Source organism: Sprattus sprattus (assembly GCF_963457725.1).
Source record: "Sprattus sprattus genome assembly, chromosome: 9".
NCBI classification, from domain to species: Eukaryota; Metazoa; Chordata; class Actinopteri; order Clupeiformes; family Clupeidae; genus Sprattus; species Sprattus sprattus.
Window position 1 is genome coordinate 28,449,427 of NC_137928.1, and position 18,728 is coordinate 28,468,154.

The 18,728-nt window shown below is 42.9% G+C and overlaps 1 protein-coding gene across 1 annotated transcript in view; it reads left to right on the forward strand.

The window, feature by feature from the left end:
* Positions 1-6,535: 6,535 nt before the first annotated feature.
* Positions 6,536-18,728, forward strand: part of rpa1 (replication protein A1) — a 30,318-nt gene continuing 18,125 nt past the window's right edge. Inside the window, exons 1-12 of the mRNA XM_080844622.1 lie at positions 6,536-6,668; positions 7,534-7,581; positions 7,794-7,872; positions 8,502-8,610; positions 8,958-9,046; positions 9,212-9,283; positions 11,282-11,399; positions 11,653-11,755; positions 11,857-11,925; positions 12,144-12,336; positions 13,228-13,364; positions 14,301-14,449. Coding sequence (XP_080700748.1) covers positions 6,636-6,668; positions 7,534-7,581; positions 7,794-7,872; positions 8,502-8,610; positions 8,958-9,046; positions 9,212-9,283; positions 11,282-11,399; positions 11,653-11,755; positions 11,857-11,925; positions 12,144-12,336; positions 13,228-13,364; positions 14,301-14,449 — 1,199 coding nt within the window. The 5' untranslated portion in view covers positions 6,536-6,635. The remainder of the gene's footprint in view (positions 6,669-7,533; positions 7,582-7,793; positions 7,873-8,501; positions 8,611-8,957; positions 9,047-9,211; positions 9,284-11,281; positions 11,400-11,652; positions 11,756-11,856; positions 11,926-12,143; positions 12,337-13,227; positions 13,365-14,300; positions 14,450-18,728) is intronic.

Here is an 18,728-nt window from a genome sequence, read left to right on the forward strand (position 1 = left end):
GAGCATGGCCATTATTGGGCTATGTTGTTTAATGGTAATAGTTGTACGAGGGCAAATGATACGCGCATAACTAGAAATGCAGGTCATAAACTTTTAGAAAACAATGGAGTGGTGTACATTTTTGAGAAACATGGGCATACACCATTAAATTGTGTAACTGACAAATCAAATTCCACCTTAGCTGTATTCTCTCAGGTAAAGTTATTACTTTCTTCTTGTGCGTCGTACCACAGATCAAAAGCAGATTTGGAAAGAGCAAGCCAAATTACTCAGTCAACTGCTCTGACTGAAACACTTACTGCTCTGACAGATTGGAATACTGAGGCTGAGGTAGAGTGTAGCGCACCATTACATTTTGAAGAAAGCATTTTGGCTATTGAACAATTAGTTGAAGATACATTCAAAGCCAAAAACCTTCTTAGAAATGCTTTTAGTGTGCAAAATATACATGCGTTTCATTGTTCTCAGTGTAAAAATGGACAAGGAGCTAGGTTAAAAAACAGCTCAGTACTAGTAGTAAGAACTACTGTAGATTTTAAAGACATGCAACGTGGTGCAACGGTCAGTGAAGAACTTAAATGTGTATGTGGCAATGGGCTTAGTGAGAAGGTTTTCCCCTGCCATTTACCCGAGAGTTTACTTGTAGGGATTGAGTGTCCAGGCAATTCTTTGGAGGACAGTCTGTCAGTTTCCACAATTTTTAAAAGATACATCTATAAACTCTGTGGTGTGTTACTTTGTTTTGACATGATTCCATATTTAATGTTAATTAGAAAGGATTGTCACATTGGGGGGTGGTACATAGGAGTGGGCTCTCGTCATATATCCTGGGAGGAACTTGTTAAATTGATAGGAACTAGTACAGCAGTTTTGGCAGTGTTAGATAGAAATTCTGAAGAAAGTGTGATGGCTCTGGAGGTATGCACAGAGAAGCACACATGCTCAGATACGTGCAAGGTCGTGAGTTGTAGTACACTTGTATCTTCAACTGACCACAGATCTTTGTGTAATTTGGGGGAAGAAGACAAAAGGTCTTTAACAGATTGCTCTGGTTGGCTAAACGACACTGTTATTGATAGTTACATAGATACATTAGTAAAGGAGGTTGTAAGTTCAAAAGTTCGGGGTGTACCAGCAACGTTTGTAACACAGAGTCTTAATAGTTTATATTTCAGTAATTATAACTGGATGCCCCCAACACCACCACACAAAAGTAACTGGTGGAAGTTAGATACAATTGTTGTGCCAATTAATGTAAGTGGTACACATTGGATATGTGTAGCAATGTACATGTCTAAGGCAGTGCAGGTAAATGAGAGCATGTATGTGCACATGGACATTATGGACTCCTCATATTCAGAAAATAAAACAATTGAAGAACATATTAGTTCCCTCCAACGTTATCTAGTCTGTCAGTACATAGCAATGACTGGGAGACCCATAAATGTTAGATGCATTATTAATAATGTCAAAGAGTGCAGTTATTTCATCAACCAGACAGACGGGAGCAGTTGTGGGTTGTATGTTTGTCTGTTTGCCAAAAAGATTCTAAAAAGTATTAATCATATCAGTGGAAAGTCAGTGCAAATGCGTAATGTAATTTGTTATGATATGGGAATCCACATCTAGCTTTTGACATTAATTAGTGATATGTCTGTTACAGTTTCTACATTGTCCATTCATCCATCCATTGATCATTTTTCCTTTTTGTATAAAAGTATAGCCTGTAAATACTATATCTTGTAAATAAGCACAGGTGTGTGTGTGTGTGTGTGTGTGTGTGTGTGTGTGTGTGTGTGTGTGTGTGTGTGTGTGTGTGTGTGTGTGTGTGTGTGTGTGTGTGTGTGTGTGTGTGTGTGTGTGTGTGTGTGTGTGTGTGTGTTTGGAATGGAGATATTATTTATAGCGATTGTATCATAAATATTACTATTGTCAAAATAAAAAACTTTAAAAAAAAAGAAACATTGTTGCATTTTGGTTTATTTTGGTTGTGAAGTCTGTGAATGTGCAATATTGTGGACTCCTATATTTAGCTTTATTAAAATATTTTAAAGTATAAAATGTTGTTTATGCACTTGGCAGACTCTTTTATCAAAATAATAATTTAAGGAACACAGGGTGCAATAAAAAAAAGTGGGGGAGAAGGTTTTTTGATATAGGATAATTATGGATTATAGTAGGCCTATGGAGGTCCATAGGCCGTTCGGTTTATTGGTTCTGGACGTTGCACAGACGACAATTCCCCAATTTTTATTTCAGAATGTGTTAGTAGAAGTTCTGCTGAAGAGATGTATGCCCCATATTAAGGGAGACAATTTGTAGTTTTCTCAGCCCAACAACTTTAATCCAGCAGCTGTATTATAGTGAGCCTATGGAGGTCCATAGGCCGTTCGGTTTATTGGTTCTGGACGTTGCAAAGACGACAATTCCCCAATTTTTATTTCAGAATGTGTTAGTAGAAGTTCTGCTGAAGAGATGTATGCCCCATATTAAGGGAGACAATTTGTAGTTTTCTCAGCCCAACAACTTTAATCCAGCAGCTGTATTATAGTGAGCCTAGGGAGGTCCATAGGCCGTTCGGTTTATTGGTTCTGGACGTTGCAAAGACGACAATTCCCCAATTTTTATTTCAGAATGTGTTAGAAGAAGTTCTGCTGAAGAGATGTATGCCCCATATTAGGGGAGACAATTTGTAGTTTTCTCAGCCCAACAACTTTAATCCAGCAGCTGTATTATAGTGAGCCTAGGGAGGTCCATAGGCCGTTCGGTTTATTGGTTCTGGACGTTGCAAAGACGACAATTCCCAAATTTTTATTTCAGAATGTGTTAGTAGAAGTTCTGCTGAAGAGATGTATGCCCCATATTAAGGGAGACAATTTGTAGTTTTCTCAGCCCAACAACTTTAATCCAGCAGCTGTATTATAGTGAGCCTATGGAAGTCAATAGGCCGTGTGGTTTATTGGTTCTGGACGTTGCAAAGACGACAATTCCCCAATTTTTATTTCAGAATGTGTTAGTAGAAGTTCTGCTGAAGAGATGTATGCCCCATATTAAGGGAGACAATTTGTAGTTTTCTCAGCCCAACAACTTTAATCCAGCAGCTGTATTATAGTGAGCCTAGGGAGGTCCATAGGCCGTTCGGTTTATTGGTTCTGGACGTTGCAAAGACGACAATTCCCCAATTTTTATTTCAGAATGTGTTAGTAGAAGTTCTGCTGAAGAGATGTATGCCCCATATTAGGGGAGACAATTTGTAGTTTTCTCAGCCCAACAACTTTAATCCAGCAGCTGTATTATAGTGAGCCTATGGAGGTCAATAGGCCGTGTGGTTTATTGGTTCTGGACGTTGCAAAGACGACAATTCCCCAATTTTTATTTCAGAATGTGTTAGTAAAAGTTCTGCTGAAGAGATGTATGCCCCATATTAAGGGAGACAATTTGTAGTTTTCTCAGCCCAACAACTTTAATCCAGCAGCTGTATTATAGTGAGCCTAGGGAGGTCCATAGGCCGTTCGGTTTATTGGTTCTGGACGTTGCAAAGACGACAATTCCCCAATTTTTATTTCAGAATGTGTTAGTAGAAGTTCTGCTGAAGAGATGTCTGCCCCAAATTAGGGGAGACAATTTGTAGTTTTCTCAGCCCAACAACTTTAATCCAGCAGCTGTATTATAGTGAGCCTATGGAGGTCAATAGGCCGTGTGGTTTATTGGTTCTGGACGTTGCAAAGACGACAATTCCCCAATTTTTATTTCAGAATGTGTTAGTAGAAGTTCTGCTGAAGAGATGTATGCCCCATATTAGGGGAGACAATTTGTAGTTTTCTCAGCCCAACAACTTTAATCCAGCAGCTGTATTATAGTGAGCCTATGGAGGTCAATAGGCCGTGTGGTTTATTGGTTCTGGACGTTGCAAAGACGACAATTCCCCAATTTTTATTTCAGAATGTGTTAGTAGAAGTTCTGCTGAAGAGATGTATGCCCCATATTAAGGGAGACAATTTGTAGTTTTCTCAGCCCAACAACTTTAATCCAGCAGCTGTATTATAGTGAGCCTAGGGAGGTCCATAGGCCGTTCGGTTTATTGGTTCTGGACGTTGCAAAGACGACAATTCCCCAATTTTTATTTCAGAATGTGTTAGTAGAAGTTCTGCTGAAGAGATGTATGCCCCATATTAAGGGAGACAATTTGTAGTTTTCTCAGCCCAACAACTTTAATCCAGCAGCTGTATTATAGTGAGCCTATGGAGGTCAATAGGCCGTGTGGTTTATTGGTTCTGGACGTTGCAAAGACGACAATTCCCCAATTTTTATTTCAGAATGTGTTAGTAGAAGTTCTGCTGAAGAGATGTATGCCCCATATTAGGGGAGACAATTTGTAGTTTTCTCAGCCCAACAACTTTAATCCAGCAGCTGTATTATAGTGAGCCTATGGAGGTCAATAGGCCGTGTGGTTTATTGGTTCTGGACGTTGCACAGACGACAATTCCCCAATTTTTATTTCAGAATGTGTTAGTAGAAGTTCTGCTGAAGAGATGTATGCCCCATATTAGGGGAGACAATTTGTAATTTTCTCAGCCCAACAACTTTAAACCAGCAGGTGTGTTCAGTTGGGCTCATAGGTTACTTAATCTTTAATTGTTTTAATGATATGACACCTTTTCTGTTAGATTTTGTGATATATATTGTAATATGTGCTTTAGACGTGATATGTGTTCATTGTTCGACAATTTAGCCAACAGATTATTTTATTATTATTTATACTTTCTTGAAAACCGAAAACTTTTATTCTGAAAAAATGCTAACTATTAGCCTAAAGCGCTAGTTCCTGTTTCATTTCGGTATTTGGGCCAACTTCACACTGCTCAATGTGAAGATGGCCCGAAGACCCCCAAATAAGAATAGCATACTTCCGGGTTACGGGATATTTCCCGCGAAAAACGGGTGAAAGGGTATCAAATTAGTAGTCCTCTAGTTTTGAGCTGTTTGGATGATTACGTCAACGTACTGTTCTATGACTGTTTTGTATCTTATGTTGCGGACTTTTCAGCGTACTAACGGACTGTTTTATGTCTGTTTTGTATCTTATGTTGCAGACTGTTTTATGACTGTTTTGTATCTTATGTTGCCTACGCTGTGATTTTTCTTACAGGTAGGCTAGACTATAGGTTCTACATACATTGCTGGCATTGATATTCGCGAACGTCCATACAAAAACAACAGAACAAACGTGTGCACACCGAGTCATCTTTTCGGCCCTGCTCCGGTTAATGGAACGTCCATACACATAGGCTATAAATCACAGAATTAACGTGTCCACACTGTCTTCTTTTCGTCGCTGTTATAGGCTACTGGATATGGGCCAAGCGTACATAATCAGAGGCTCGTAGAGATGCAAAGCGCTGCAGATGCGCTTCAAGAAATCCGAAAAGGCCACATGAAGTCCGACCTCAGAGCAAACTGTGTAATTAGTGTTAGCCTATTTGCTGAATTGTTTTGACTTTTGAAAGTGTATCTTATAAACCTAGGTGAGACCAAATCCTCTGCCGTTTTCCTGTGATCGGCCCTTATCCATGGTGCTGAAACCTAAATGGGGCCTACCATTAACTTAAAAAAGAATTAGACCCTTTGATTGCCTATTATTTCATGATTAGCCTTTATCAAAAAACCTTCCCCCCCTCTTTTTTTATTGCACCCTGTGTTCCTTAAATTATTATTAAATGTATGTCACTTTGATAAAAGCGTCTGCCAAGTACAATTCCCCACTTTTTATTTCATAATATGTTAGTAAAGGTTCTGCTGAAGAGATATATGCTCCATATTAGGTGAGACAATTTTTAGTTTTCTCAGCCCAACAACTTTAATCCAGCAGGTGTATTATAGTTGGGCCTATGGAGGTCAATAGGCCTTTCGGTTTATTGGTTCTGGACGGCGCAAAGCTGACAATTCCCCACTTTTTATTTCATAATATGTTAGTAGAAGTTCTGCTGAAGAGATCTATGCCCCATATTAGGTGAGACAATTTTTTGTTTTCTCAGCCCAACAACTTTAATCCAGCAGGTCTATTATAGTTGGGCCTATGGAGGTCAATAGGCCGTTCGGTTTATTGGTTCTGGACGGTGCAAAGCCGACAATTCACCACTTTTTATTTCAGAATATGTTAGTAGAGGTTCTGCTGAAGAGATATATGCCCCATATTAGGTGAGACAATTTTTAGTTTCCCTAGCCCAACAACTTCAAGGCAGCAGGTGTGTTCAGTTGGGCTCAAAGGTTACTTAATCTTTAATTGTTTTAATGATATGCCACTTTTTCTGTTAGATTTTGTGATAAATATATTGTTATATGTGCTTTAGACGTGATATGTGTTCATTGTTCGACAATTTAGATAACAGATTATTTTATTATTATTAATACTTTCTTGAAAAACGAAAACTTTTATTCTGAAAAAATGCTTACTAGCTTACTGCTAGTTCCTGTTTCATTTTGGTATTTGGGCCATCTTCACGCTGCTCGATTCGCGCGTTTGGAGAAAGTTGGCGCGTTGTGTATGCTTGGCTCTAACAGGACACATTGCAGAGAAGCAAGGTGTCAGCGAACAATTGCAGATCATCCTTACTCCATTAACCTGTTCTGAAAATATGGCTGTTGTTCTGTCAGGTGGAGCCATAGAGGTACTTTAATTTTTCTTTGTCACATTCATGTTCTTTTTGACCGTTTTTTACACAGTTGAAAAGCTGCTGAACACAATTGTGCACAGTGCTAACGAGTTAGCTTTTAAGCAGAGCATAGGGAAGTTACAAAAGACTTTTGGGCAAGAACGATGTTTCAGTGATATCCAGTTTAATGCTTGTGCAGTTATAATGGATATAAACATAAACCCGATTAGTGCTGAACCTGACAGTTGGGCAATAAAGACTAGCTAACGTTAGATAGTTAGCTAACAAAGTTAGCCAATGGTATTAGCTAATTGTGTAACGTTAGATGGCATCTAATCTGGGTTTGTACAAATACATTTTAATAGCAGTATAAATAACAAATACCCGAATTGCAGGGCGCTAGTTGCCTAGCTAATCATGCAGTACTGTTAAAACCATGTTGATCAGACTTGGAATGCACTATCCTTGTAGCTAACAGCTAAAAATGGGTAACTGTACTTCATGTGCTGAGTAGTTGACTAGTATAAATGTGATAGAAACTAGCAGCTGATAAAGTTCAGATGTCACATTGTTTTACAAACATATTCTCATTAGGGCTTTAGTGATATTGTCTCACGTGGAGGAGGTTGTACTACTGTTAGTGTCGGTTATCTGGAGTGTGGTCTTCGAGCTCTGCGTTCTAGTATTGACCATAAAATAGCCTGGGCAGTTGTGCTAGTAACCCAATGTTAGCTTGAATGAAGACACATCAGCAGGTTTTTTCTGCAGTTATTGGAGACCAAGTCACGATAACAAAACAGGTGGAGAGACCTAGGCAAGACACAACTTGTTATGTATTTAGCTATGGATGGAACTTTACTGTGTCCCTTTCTCTTGGCAGGCTCTAACTCTAGGCCAAGATGTCAGCAACCCACTGTTGCAGTTGGTGGTGTGTATGCTATCCTTCATTCTCTCTGTGATCCATCACAGCTTACTACTGTTATGCATTATTATTTTGACTTTGACACAGTGACATTCCTACACTGTCATGTGGTAACATTTGCAGTGCTGTTTTCAGTAAATCACTTGTATAATGTATTTAGCCTCATTCTGCTTTTGCATCTCTCCCATACAAAACACTGTTGTTCTTTTGCTTGGCAGAATATTCGCAAAATTGATGGAGGGAATGGACCAGCTCGATTCCGGCTCATGATGAGCGATGGACAACACACCATGTCTTGTAAGTAGCCTAGTTCCTGTTTCAGGTGGAACAGCCTGTCCAGCCACATAATGCACCTGTATTGCATTTATATTGTATATGCATTTCTACACTACACGTAACTTTGACAACTTGTTAAGGGCCTTGTTTCATATCCGATTGTTTTATATCGTGTTGGCTGCACCTTACAAAACAGACCACCTAGCAGAAAATATTAAAGAGAGTAGCTTTTATATGACCTTCCCTAAAAAAGAGGGTAAATATAGTTGTAGTGGAGCATGTTTGTTTTATGCAGTGGGAAGCGCCCCTGGCTGGCCAGCTGGAGGTAGTGGCTGTGAAGATGAGTGGAGATTGTGTGCCAAAACATCAAAGGGTACAAAATATCCCAAGAAGAATCGATTTCATCCGCTTCATATGGTCGGATTTAGCCAGAAGTTGGGATGACCGGTTGGCCCGTGGATAACTAATGGAAACTCAATCGCCTATTAAGCAGCACTTTGTCTGTGTTTTACTTTGGTGTCTGTCCCAAAAAAAACTTGGCTTAGTTTGCTGGGATGAACGTGTGTAGTGTTTCACAGCGGCCCGAGATAAAACCAGTGTGTATCAGATGGAGATTTCTGTCGTGACTGATTTGTGTTTCTCTTCTGCAGCTTTCATGCTCTCGACCCAGCTCAACCCTCTGGCAGAAGAGAATCAGCTGGCACAACACTGTGTGTGCATGATTAAGAGGAGTGTGACAAACGTACTTAAAGATGGACGGTAATAGCTCTGATTGCACTCTTTGTGTTGCAGTGTCATTTTCTTACAGGGCCATATGTGTTGGATCAGGATCGAGGATACTAACACAGTCCACATAATTCACTCTGAGTGATAACACACCTGGCATATGTGACAACAGATTCCTGTCTTTTTATCAGTATTTATTTTTTATGGGAAGCTTAATCTTAGATTATTTATTTAGGACTTTCATATATTTTATGTCTCTGTTAAACTTGGTACGTTTCTTTTAACAGTACCGTACCTAATTTCTTAAACAGTGTACTTTGTATTGCATTGATTGCATGGTCTCCCTTTGTGCACTCCTTTACCCCTTTCCCTTGGTGCAGACGTGTTGTGGTGGTCCTAGACATGGAAGTCATGAAATCAGCAGAGGAGGTTGGCGATAAAATTGGTGAACCCACACCCTATGTTGAAGGTATGAAGCCAACTGAGTTTTATGCTAGTCATTGTTCTTTTCTACAGTAGAACTGACGACTATTTTACCCTTGCCTGTTAGAGAGGCTCATATGACTCCTCTGTCCTTTCTTCGTCCTCCCAGTACTGAAATAAAGTGTGTGTTCCCCGTGTTCCCATCCTGTAGGTCAGGCAAGGGCCCCACAGTCCGCAGTGCCCAACCCCTCCCGCCCCTTGCAGCCCCAGAATGGAAGTGATGGTAAATGACATAAGCCACGGCCTACTATTCATCCATTTTGAAATATGCTGGATGGAAGTAGGTTGTGTTTTTCTGTGCAGAAACAGGTTCTTTGGTGTCTGTTGTATGGGCCCTCCTGAAGTTTTTAATTCATCTGAAATGTAAAAAAAGCCAGAGGCACAACTATTAATCTTGCATAATGTGGGTCAGTGTGTGCAGGCCCCTGTGCTTACCAGCAGGTGGCAGCATTCAGGCCTGTAGAATTGTTCATGTGGAATAATGTTGCCTCCTTTTGCCTGCTGCCTTGAGGCCAATTTAGGGTCGTTTTAGACGCAGAGCCGTAAGCACGTAATTTACACAAGGAACTTGTTTTAGACAAGTTTTGATTTAAGGTTCGTTTTAGACGCAGAGCCGTGTTGCAAGGCTTGTGAGCCGTGTTGCGTGTTGCAAAGCAAATTGACGCCAGAACTGTAGATTTATTTTGAGTTAAGTAAGCCTATTTATTGCAGCAGGACAAAGGAAAAAAACTTACCGGAGCATGAAAGTGTAGTGGGCGAAAGGCTTGATGTTATGAATACATGTGTTACACAAAATACAAATGTTGGCAATTCAGTACCAGTGGCGAAAAAGACAGCACATGACGCAAAAGTTTGTTTATTGACATCTTTTAATGACTGCGACAGGCTTTAAAACGATGTGTTTATGAGTTACATTATTCAAAGATAAGGTGGTAAACGGCGAGAGAATCTCATCATGTTGTCAAAGCTTGTAACTACAATGGTGCTGGCCACAAGGTAACGGCAGGTTACTGTTAACTTTTGTATATGAGCAGACCGGGCTCATTCTATCAAACTCGCTGGTGCAATTGATGGATTCACGTCAATATATCACCATGACTCACAAGTGGCGGAAAATGGATATGAAAGTACCTATTTGTTTGTGAATGCACATTCTCTCCAAACAATCGCGGGTGAGAATGGGATATTCGCGGTAATTTGAGCGTCCTTATAAGTGTTTAAAGAGGATTTGTAAAGGAGTTCATGTCTTCGGACCTCTTCTGTTATGTTTGTTCCTAATCCATAAGAAAAGGCTTGTGAGACGGTCTGCAGGGTATTCATGATTTAAAAAAATGTCTGTGTCTAAAAAAGACTGTATGCTATTAACCCGGAAACGTGAGACTCTGTGAAAGGCTGTGGTAGCCGGCCAATCACAGCCTTTGCAAGCTGTGTAGGGCCGTAGTGTTTTAGTCGCATAGTCAGGAATTTTGGGCGACGCACTTAAGCACGTAAGGGGGGATATTTTACCGCACAAGGGGGGGTTATGTATCTTACGTGCTTACGGCTCTGCGTCTAAAACGACCCTAAATTGGCCTTTAGTCCATAACCTTGTGTGCAGCTGTAGCTCACAGTAGGACTATCAGATCAGCCAGTGAGAATGGGGGGCTATTGCATTGGCTAGAAGATGGGGGGGGGGGGGGGGGGGGGTCTCAAGTCTGTGGAGTATAATTTCAGGTTTTGTGTTGAATTACATAAGATATCATGTATTGACCGTGCATCACTGTACTTATATTACTAGTAGTTTTATATGTACATTAAAACAGTTGAAGGGCGGCAAGGATAAAGGAGTTGCTGCTTCCAAATTCCACCTATTGGCTCCTCATAAATGTATAAACCTTTATTGGCTAGTTCTGACTAGTGCTTAGTACCGGCTAATATTGAAGAGATTTACTCTGAACTTACAGTTGTCAGTAACACTTAACTAAGATAGTCTGCGTACAGAGACTGTACAGATACTTTGGTGACATTCTAGTGCAGTGATTTGTAATGACCTTAACCAAACCCAACCCCTAACCCTAACCATCATTGGTAGTCTGTAGATAGTCTATAGGGGACCATCCAAATAAAGTGTCTTCCAGATTTTGCAGCACACACTTGAAGACCTGACATGTATTAGAGGCAACAACTTTGCCAGATATGTTCTGTGTAGTTTTTTATGTTCTCTTTCCTTGTTTCTCATCAGGTATGTCCAAGGGCTCCGCCAAACCAGCATTTGGCAAGAAGCCCCTGGTTGCCCCCAATACACCAGGAGGCTCATCCAAAGTAGCCCCCATCGCCAGCCTGAATCCATATCAGTCCAAGTAGGTTTACAGACCTACTGGTGCGAAGTAAAAGAAAGTCATATTTTCACCTGGCTTCAATGGGTGTTAGAATGGCCAGTGTCTCAAGTGCCTCACCTGAAATCATGTTTAGACCTTTGACAGCTTTCAAGTAATAAACACAAGCCTTGACATTATCCTCTGGTGATGGATTTGGTGCTTGGGGGTTATTGTACATAAAAAGTGGTGATAGTGGTAAAATACAGAAATTGAAACTGATTTGTACGCTCCACAGGTGGACTATTCGAGCTCGCGTTACTAACAAGAGTGGTATCCGCACATGGAGTAACTCGCGGGGTGAAGGAAAGTTGTTCTCCATGGACCTGGTGGATGAAAGTGTAAGGAACATTTTTTTAGGCTTTTCGTTCAATATGTCATTATGGAAAAGAGTATTTGTGCTTTGATTTTGGAATTGAAACATCCGCTGTGATTTGTCTAGGGGGAGATCAGAGTGACTGCGTTCACTCAGGAGGTGGAGAAATTCTACTCGCTGGTTGAGCAGGGCAAGGTGAGATTTGCCTTTTTGATTTTGGGCTTGTTTATATTCTTTCTGATGTTCCCGTGCAAATTCTTGCAGGTAAATAGTAGTAAGTAAAATTGTGCTTTGGCATTGCTGCATCTCCAAAGACAAAGACAACTACTTTAATTTTAGTCAGTTCCTTAGACTTTTGGTCCCATTTGAGCCGTCCTCAGAGGAAATCCACACGCTCCGTTTGCTTTCCCCAGGTCTACTACATCTCCAAGGGCTCGCTGAAGATGGCCAACAAGCAGTACTCGACCCTGAAGAACGATTATGAGATGACACTGAACGGCGACTCCACAGTCATCCCCTGCGATGACAGCAGCGACGTGCCCACCCTTCAGTGCAGCTTCGTGCCCATCGGAGACCTGGAGGCCCATGAGAAGGATGCCGTCGTGGGTAAGCACATGAGGGAGGGGAGTGACATGATGGCTATCATTAATAACTGCCTCTGTGTCATAATTACCAGTGATCGAGGCTGGCCCAGCGTCTCAGGCACTGGAGATGCAGCCGGGGCCCAGGAGGGCACGGTAATTATAATAGTCGCGATAAAAGTAATATTAATAATACTGATGACAGTAATAGCCTGTGGCGCAGATTGACTTTGGTCTTCCCCTCCACTCTCCGCCGCCCCCACCCCCTCCCTTTCCTTTGCTCTTGTGGCTTTTGGGAGCAGGGGAGAAGATGGCGACTCTGTCGCCGGTAGAATTAGGAGGTAATAAGCGTGGTGGTAATTATCATAATGTGGACTGGAGCATGTACTGCGTTGGAGCTGTCTCTCGGTGGGACCCCAGTGCCCAGTTGCCGGCGATTAGAGGAAGTGAGCTTAATCATAGCCAAATGAGTCACAACAATGTGGGATAAGAGGATTGTTTTTTTTGGAAATTGGCAGGGTGAGTGTCAGGGTGCTTTGGTGATGCGGCTGGTTTGGAGTGTGTCCTTGTGTGTGTGTGTGTGTGTGTGTGTGTGTGTGTGTGTGTGTGTGTGTGTGCGTGTGTGCGGGGGCTTTAATTGCCTAATGCCTACATATGCATCACGTCTCAAAAGTCTGGAGAGCCAAGCGACAGTTGGTCGCAGACCTGACAAGTGCTCTTCCGCATGTACGACTGCTGCCTTCCCCATAACTTCTGCGTGTTTACACGGCTGTCACCAGAGCTCAGGGGATTAGCTCACGCATCTGGCCGTATAGAATTTACAAGTAAAAGTACAGCACTCTAGGGATCGGGCTGTCTTGGAGAAATGGACGGTCTGTGATGTTGACAGTGTACCTCACTGTCATCCCTTTTCCAGACGTCATCGGCGTGGTCAAGACTGTGGAGGACCTGGCGCGCATCACTACCAAGAACAGCCGTGAGGTGTCCAAGAGGAACATCCACCTGATGGACCAGTCTGGCCGAGTCATCTCCCTCACCATGTGGGGGTCTGAGGTGAGTCCTCCTAAAACCTGCAAACGGCTCCTGCTGTTGTGCTTTTTCCCCTCAACTTGTCCCACCAGACACGGTGGCATCGGTCCATGTCGTTTGGGCTTCTGACTCATGAGGGTAAAGCATGGGGAGGCTGCAGGGATATAGACAGAGACGGGACAGACTTACAAGAGAGGCGGAGAGAGCTCCCGCCGTCCAGCCTGCCGGTGAAATCCGGAAGCCGCCCCTGTGTGTGTGGAATGGGGGGGGGGGGGGGGGGCGTAGCTGGAGCGGTAGCAGCCCCTGTGTGTGTGTGTGTAGGGGGGATGGGGGGGGGGGGGGGGGGGTGTAGGTGTAGCTGGAGCGGTAGCAGCCCCTGTGTGTGTGGGGGGGGGTGGAGGGGGGGTGGGGTGTAGCTGGAGCGGTAGCAGCCCCTGTGTGTGTGGGGGGGGGTGGAGGTGGGGTGTAGCTGGAGCGGTAGCAGCCCCTGTGTGTGGGGGGGGGGGGGTAGCTGGAGCGGTAGCAGCCCCTGCGTGTGTGCAGAGCTGGGCCACACAGGGACGGTGCACCGTCACCAGCCCCCCCTTTCATCACGTCGAGCAGCAGGAGCGCCGGCTTTGTGTTTGTTTGGCAGCCTGGGCTTATCTGCTGGGATTTGCAGGAGGTAGTGTGATGCACGCTGCATAAAGAGCGATTTGAAAATAGCAAGTACCTGCGCGTCAACTCCTATCTGATCCACTGACTCCAGTTCTTGGTGCGCTCTCTCTGTGTTTATTTATTTATTTATTTATTTATTTAAAGAGGTGTTGTGTGGCCCAGATGTGATGTGTCAATTTTACAGCTGTTTTCTCACCTGACTTGTTTTTCTCATATTTCTCTCCCTCCCTCTCTCTCATCTCCTCCTCCTTCCCTGTCCCTCTCCACTGTTTATGCTCTATACCCCCCTCTTCCTCTTCTCAGGCAGAGAGTTTTGATGGCTCAGGGCAGCCCATCATGGCCATCAAAGGTGCCCGTCTCTCAGACTTCGGCGGGCGCTCTCTCAGCACCCTGTTCAGCAGTGTGGTCATGATGAATCCAGACCTGCCGGAGGCCTACAAGCTGCGTGGCTGGTGAGTCATTTATGCATGGTAGCTGCTTGAGGCATGGACTGGGCTGTAATGTTAATAGAAATGACCCAGCCCCACCCTTTCTTTATTGAGCCAGGAATGTGGTCTACTACAATGACTGTCACCCTTGAGTTGGCCTACGGAGCTCAAGGCATTGGACCATTACTTAGCAGCAAAACGTTTAATTTAAGGTCACACATGATGATGAATACTAACACAGCTCACACATTTTAACTAGCTGTGTTGCACTACATATGCACACTACTTTATCACGTATTCATACTAGCTGTGTTGCACTACATATGCACACTACTTTATCACGTATTCATACTAGCTGTGTTGCACTACATATGCACACTACTTTATCACGTATTCATACTAGCTGTCTTCTACATATGCACACTACTTTGCCACGTATTCATACTAGCTGTCTTCTACATATGCACACTACTTTATCACGTATTCATACTAGCTGTGTTGCACTACATATGCACACTACTTTATCACGTATTCATACTAGCTGTCTTCTACATATGCACACTACTTTATCACGTATTCATACTAGCTGTCTTCTACATATGCACACTACTTTGCCACGTATTCATACTAGCTGTCTTCTACATATGCACACTACTTTATCACGTATTCATACTAGCTGTCTTCTACATATGCACACTACTTTATCACGTATTCATACTAGCTGTCTTCTACATATGCACACTACTTTATCACGTATTCATACTAGCTGTCTTCTACATATGCACACTACTTTATCACGTATTCATACTACATTAGAATATGTACCCTTTCGACTTATGGACAATCAGACGTTTTTCCAGGACATTATATATCAGCATCAGACTGGCTGGTACTCATAAGGAAGCACACCTTAACCCATGTGTGCATGAATGCAAGTTGGCTTTTATATCATGAAAACAAATGAACAGCCTTATCATTTTACCATTTCAAACGAGGGCACATTGCATGAATTTTGTATTGCATAAACATATCCTCATATATCCAAGAAACACAACACTACCTGAAAAGGCCTGCCTAGGATTAGTACACAGCTGTGCATGTATAAGTGTGAGTGTGCTTAAGGCTCCTTAGTAACTTTTGCTTATATTCTTCAAAGTCAACAATCATCACAATACATGCAGTCGGCGAGGGATGTAACTCTTAAACGTGGGGGACAAACAACTCTGGTCACTATATTAACCCATGTACTTGATTCAACTGACTGTAAGGCCATTTTTAGCCAAGCCAAAAAATCATGGTTTGCTTCTTTGGTCTTTTTTCATTTTAAAATCAGTGCCTCGAAAACAAATCAAGAAAAAAACATCATACAATCAATCAAATGATATATCAATATTTTATGACATTCATAATCCTTACGAGGTTATTCTACTGTGTACCTTATGAGAAGCACTTCAATCATTAGCATTTAGTCTCTGAAGTGTTCTCCTCAGTCCTGCTGATGACAGCCCTGAGCAGTGGTGTGTTATGGGGCGGTGTGTTTTGCCGGGCTCCGCTGAGAGAGTGGCTTCATTGAGCTGCAGGGCTAAAAATGACTCCCAGAGCCCCCCAGGAGAGGCCCCGTGCTCACGCTTTAATGATGAAGATTTCCTTCATTAGCAAATTAGTATATGTGAGGTTGCTGGGGAGATGCTCTTCAGCTCAGGCTTACATAGAAATGCAAATTCATTTTAATCCTCAGCTAAGATTTTTTGGTAGAAGCCCCACGGGATGAGTGCACTCGACGACAAGAAATAAATGAGGGTGGTGTTGAGCATTTTTTTCTCTCTCTCTCTTTTTTTTTTTCTCTGTCTCTGGACGTTTTAAATATACGTCTGGTTATGCGATACGCCCAGAGTATTTAATGTTACACGACACACCAGGGGTATGAACTGGGTTGCCGAACACGTGGCAATGATTTAAAATGTCAGCCATTATCACGGGAAAACAGAGCTTCTCTTATTCCTTGAAGACACAGTTTATATTGGCTGTGCCTGCAAAGGAATTGTAAAGCAGTTATGACTCATTCTTTCATCTTCTCCCTCCTTGTTCTTTCTCTTGCCAATTCCGTTGTTCATTTCCCAGATCATGGCACATGCTGTTTACCATATCCCAAAATAAGTACACGGCTGCCTCCGTGTTTTTCTTTTGCGCTGAGCGCTGGTTGTCGGAGTGGCGGTTAGTGCAGCTCAAACAGCTTAAGCCGTGTTTTGGGATTTCACGTGGGCATTGTGTGTCTGCTGGTAAGGCGTCAGCGGTGGATGGGAGCAGCGAGATGGAGCAGACAACATCAGAGATGCATGAGCAGAGGACCACCCTTCTCATTCGTTTACCCCAACCCCCCACCATTCTTAACCCTTTCCCCGTTTTCCGAGGGTCATTGGATTTGGCCTTTCATCTTCCGCATTTACGTTCCTTAAGCCAACAGCCGGTTAGGGCTGGCTGCTTGATGTTATTTTACCCTCCGCGCGAGATGCAATCGATAGTTCTTTTGCTTCCTTCGCTCACCCCGCTATGACACCAGGCTCTGTCCCTCAGGGAAATACCGTGAAAGCCACAAATAATAGTGCCCCACACCCCACACATCATTTCAATTTATTTTCTGCCACACTGTGACGGGAATAAACTACATTTTTTCTCCCTAATCATCACACACTCCATTTATTTTCCCCTGTCGCTGTCGCTTTGCCGTTTTTAGATTTCTTTCCAAAAAAGTTTATGTTAATTATTTTATGGAGATATGGGCCTATATTCACAATGTATTTTATCTTGCCATTAAGAGTACTTCTAAATCACACTGGTCTCTCCTTAATCCTATTCACAAAGCTGCGGAGACCAGTGTTTGCTAAGCAAGAACTCCTAATCTAGGACAAAGACGTGGTCGCTACGGCTGATGTCGAGTCTCATGCATGAGCGTTCAGTGACTCAGATAATTGGTTGATGAGTGATGCGTCTGTGCTGGAGAGTAGGTATACACTACAAAGCCTACCACAAGAACGCAAAATTAATAAATAAATATGATCGGCTACAAATTAAGTAACAACAAAATATGCTACCCACAATCTGACATTAAACACATATATTCCCCAGTGATTGAGATGGTATATTTTAAATGATTCAACATTTGCACACACTGCGACGTGGATTGATAGAAACCTCCATTTTCCATATGTTTAGGGGTTGGTCTAGGTGAGTTTAGGAGTTGGTCTCGTTGAGTTTAGGAGTTTATCTAGGTGAGTTTGGGAGTCCTCTCAATTATTTCTTAGTTCTCCCAGACCGGGTGCTAGTTTTTAGCACCAAAGTTAAAACTGGAACACCCATTATTTTTAAAGGTTTCTCCTAAATCGACAAGTGAGGAGCCACTTGTAGCCTCAGGATGCTTTGTGAAGATGGGCCCTGAGGGTTTGATATCTATAATGAGGGCACTAGAATGTGCCTGTGCCCAGCAGGTGGCTGGGGCGGGGTAGAAAGCTGTCCTCATGGACTTCCTTTATATCTATGGTTACCCAATCCTTCTCCCTCAGTCTATAACCCGCCTCGTGCCCAACCATCATCCCTTAAATGGCGTCTTTTATTTGTTCCTGTTCGCTACTCTGTCGTGACTTAAGAAGGCTTTAAATCTAAATAATCATCTCGGGTGAAAAACAGACCCCTGTTTAATGAGGCTTTTCCAGAACTCTCTGGAATCACTTCCCTTGCCCCCAGTAGAGGTGAAGAGTGCGTTGCTGCAGGAGCTGGTTGCCTTCCTGGGGTCTTTCTACTCACATGGAAAGCCAGAGATAACGAGCTATTAAATGTGGTGGAGGTTCCTTCTCTTTTTTCACTTCCCCCCTCAGTTTGTCTTCCTCGTTCTGTATGGCTAGCTGACCCGCGTCCTCCAGGACTAGAGCACCCGTTGTGGAGGCTGCAGTGTTCCGTCAATTAGCTGTTCAAAAACGCTAGACTGTGTGCAGCCTGACCTTTCCCAGCAACTTGCCTCCCCTGCTTTAGAGGTGCTTAGCAGGAGAAACATTCCCCAAACCAACTTCCTCATCTCCTCCTCTCCTCCTTCCCCACTTTAGAGGTGCTTAGCAGGAGAAAATTGCCCCAAACCAACTTCCTCCTCTCCTCCTCTGTCAGTCCACTCCATGCAGGCCTCGGGTCTCCTGTCTGCTAATGCATCCCATCGCTGTCTGGGCTGGTCATTACACTGGCCTATTGTTGGAGACTCTAAACATAATACTGCATTGATGTTGCTACTTATGGTACGCCTTATGTGACGTTTAAC